At 52.4% G+C, this 3,582-nt stretch overlaps 1 protein-coding gene across 1 annotated transcript in view; it reads left to right on the forward strand.

Moving 5' to 3' along the window:
* The first annotated feature begins 1,425 nt into the window (after positions 1-1,425).
* Positions 1,426-3,582, forward strand: part of ZNF322 (zinc finger protein 322) — a 5,519-nt gene continuing 3,362 nt past the window's right edge. Inside the window, exons 1-2 of the mRNA XM_025040837.1 lie at positions 1,426-1,669; positions 2,302-3,579. Of these exons, the coding sequence (XP_024896605.1) occupies positions 2,483-3,579 (1,097 nt within the window). The 5' untranslated portion in view covers positions 1,426-1,669; positions 2,302-2,482. The remainder of the gene's footprint in view (positions 1,670-2,301; positions 3,580-3,582) is intronic.

Below are 3,582 nucleotides of genomic sequence, written 5' to 3' on the forward strand. Positions count from 1 at the left end.
TGTTTGAAGACTGGATGACATTTTTAGAAGATGGTAGAGGAGACAGAGTATGCATTAAGTTATTTATTTATTTATCGTTTTTCAATTTTCTTTCATCTTGAAGGACCTTAACTTCCCATTGTTCCTTTTCTCCTTTGCAGTGTGGCCCACAGGGTTCCTCTCTCTTCCCTTCTACTCTCCTTTGTCCTAGGAAATGTCATTCCAGAGCTGCCTCGTTAGGTCCTGCGTGCACGCCAACCAAGTCTCTTCCTTGTCTTGCTCTGGTCCGAAATCTTTCTAAACTGTTTTGTGCTTAGGGTGGGTTCTCTCTTTCTGACGGTGAACTTTAGGTTGGTTTTGCCAGCACAGCCCCCTGCCGCCACCCCCAGCCCAGCCTGCAGTCAGAGGCAGAGGCAGCTAGCCGGGTTTGGGGAGCATGAGTTTTGTGTGGCGCATTTGTTTTTCTTCTTGTGTTCATCACTTTTACAAGATGTGCTGGGGATTTCTGCAGCCACTCTCCCTCCAGCTTTGTTTTCTTACCATGTTCTATATATTTCTTCTTCCAGAGATGTTTTGTATTTTCTTTTTCTACATTTAAGTCAGTTTTCTGTCCATTTACTGGTCAATTTTAAATCATTGGTGTGGAAGCTCATGGGCTTTCTGAAAAATCTCAGTTGAATTACATTCTGCGGGTCCCCCGACTTCTGCGATTCATGCTGTTGAGACGGAGCATCGCCGTTGGGACAGTCCACTTCCAGGCGCTTTGTGCTGCCTTCACCCGCGTCCGTTTACAGAACGTGTTTACCGCTCTGTACGTTCTGTGCAGGTTTCGGAGTTGAGTTCAGTGGGAAAGCTGGCCACCGTGTGTTTACTCCATCTCACCTGGACCCGGACGATGAGATATATCACCTCAGTACCGGCAGCCACGGACTCGGTGTCATGGAGACCCTTGGCTGTATGTCCCCACATGCCGTCTGGGTCAAGTATTCCCATTTTTGCTTCTGGTCCTCAGTGGCAGAAAGGTTGTTGAGGGAACCGGGTCTCAGTGGCCTGGAATAAGGCAGACCAAGGGCTGAGGGGAGAAACCAGTGCACGAGTCTGCTGTCCCGCCGCATCCTGTGCCCATCATTGACCCGTCATCGACTGCCTCCCAAATCATTTCTCACAGAAATAAGCAGCTTAGAGTGTCCTAAGTTTTCAAGAACCAAAATGGTGACGATTGCATGCCCTCCGGAGAAGGAAGGGTGCTGAGGGCAGGGCGGCGGCCGGGTCGCCATCGCCCGGTGCTTGTGCAGCGCCTGCTGTGCTTCGGGTCGGGCAGCCCGGGAGCCCGCGGGGAGGTTCAGCCCTGCTGTTCGCGGTGTTAGGCCCTTTGCTCCGGTGTCGCCGTGACCCCAAGGATGGCTTATGGACTCCGTATTGCCCTTTTTCTTAAAAATTAGGACCGTGATTATCCTCTTCAGAACCGAACTTGCAGGATTGCATAAGAGAAGCCATCTGCTCTTTTTAAGGAAACTGTGGTTAAGCCATTTTCAGGTTCTTTGAGTGAAATGATCTAGTGCTGAATCCTCTCACATGTGACTGTTTATTCTTGTCTTGTCCTTGTGTTTTGCAGAATGCCATCTTCCTTGAGAAATCAGATTCTCAGGACCAGGAAGTAAACGCTGCTTTCAGGCCGTTCAGGCTCTAGGTGAGCTCCCGTTTCTTCAATCTTTCGAAATGTGCCTCCCTCTTCTAAGTGCATGTCACCGCACAGCTGTCACCCTGTGGCATTCAGCCGACATTCGTTACGAGATAAGGACACAAGTAGAATTTCTATAGGTGCTTACGAAGGACCAGCGGTGTGCCTGGCACTGTTCTGCACACTAAGGAAAGAGCGGCCATATCTTAGCCATAGACGGTGAATAAGTGAGTGACGTACATGTATAGTACAGTAGGCGGCAGGTGCCGGGGAGGAAAGCCGAGCGGCAGAGGCGGCGCGTGGGGAATGCGGGGCAGGCGCGCTGCCGTCAGCCCTGCCTTCAGTGCTCAGCCTAAGCGACGGGAAGGGGATGAACTTGGGGTTGAGATCACCCGGGGCACGAAGGAATGACTCTTCCCGGCACTTTCCCCTGTGCACTGCTGATTCCATTTATATTAGCAGAGAGGAAAACGAACTGATTTTAGCCCCTGCCAAACCTAGAGCACTTACAGACTCTGATGCCAACTTCTGTCTTTTCTACAGTGATTTTAACTGAGGGCCGAATGCCACCGAGTGGGAGCTGTGTGCTGAGCATTCTCTCTTAGTAATAGGAATATAAATATCTCTCCTTTGTCCCATAGGGTTGGAAATACCAAGTATGAAATTAACGTATATGATGCTGGAAACTTGTAGAGATGAACTGCTCATGACTCAACGGCGTAATACAGGTGTATCTTTTAAGTTCTTATCAAGAGAACAACAATGAAGAAAACGATGGGTCAAGACAACAGGTGGAAAACTCCCTAGGAGAGAGCCACAGAAATGTACACTTCGGAAGAGAGAGAGAATCAGAGAACTCAGAAAGCGAAAATATATCATGTGTGCCCTCAGGAGGGCCGAAAGATTCTTATTCATGTGCATGAGATTACTCAGATAGATGACCACGTATACCAGTGCCTTGAATGTGAGCAAAGCTTCTGTGAAAACCTGGCTCTTATTATGTGCGAGAGAACCCCCGCTGGGGAGAAACCTCATCGATGTGATATGTGTGAGAAAACCTTCAGCCAGCGCTCAGATCTCGTTTCCCACCAGAGGCTCCACAATTATGAGAAACCGTATAAGTGCAGCAAATGCGAGAAGAGCTTCTGGCACCACCTAGCCCTTTCCGGACACCAGAGAACACACGCAGGTAAAAAGTTCTACACCTGCGATATCTGTGGCAAGAATTTTGGCCAGAGCTCTGACCTGCTCGTCCACCAGCGGAGCCACACGGGCGAGAAACCGTATCTGTGCAGCGAGTGCGACAAGTGCTTCAGCCGGAGCACGAACCTCATCCGGCACCGGCGGACGCACACCGGCGAGAAACCGTTCAAGTGTCTGGAGTGCGAGAAGGCTTTCAGTGGGAAGTCGGATCTCATCAGCCACCAGAGGACTCACACCGGGGAGAGGCCATACAAGTGTAACAAGTGTGAGAAGAGCTACCGACACCGGTCCGCCTTCATCGTGCACAAGAGAGTGCACACCGGCGAGAAGCCCTACAAGTGCGGCGCCTGTGAGAAGCGCTTCGGCCAGAAGTCCGACCTCATCGTGCACCAGCGGGTGCACACGGGCGAGAAGCCCTACAAGTGCCTGCAGTGCATGCGCAGCTTCACCCGCAGCGCCAACCTGATCCGGCACCAGGCCACCCACACGCACACCTTCCGGTGCCTGGAGTACGAGAAGGGCTTCGGCTGCGCCTCCGACCTCATCGTGCGCCAGCGGATTCACGTGGAGGAGAAGCCCCGCCCGTGGCCTGCGCGCGACAGCGGCTTCCTCCTGGGCATGGGCTTTGTCGCCCAGCCGAGGGCGAGGACTCACACCGAGGAGCCCCCCGGCGGCGGCTGCGATAGGGGCTCCCGCGAGGGCCCCGCCCGCCTCCAGCA

Source organism: Pteropus alecto, unplaced genomic scaffold (genome assembly GCF_000325575.1).
Source record: "Pteropus alecto unplaced genomic scaffold, ASM32557v1 scaffold49, whole genome shotgun sequence".
Lineage (NCBI taxonomy): Eukaryota > Metazoa > Chordata > Mammalia > Chiroptera > Pteropodidae > Pteropus > Pteropus alecto.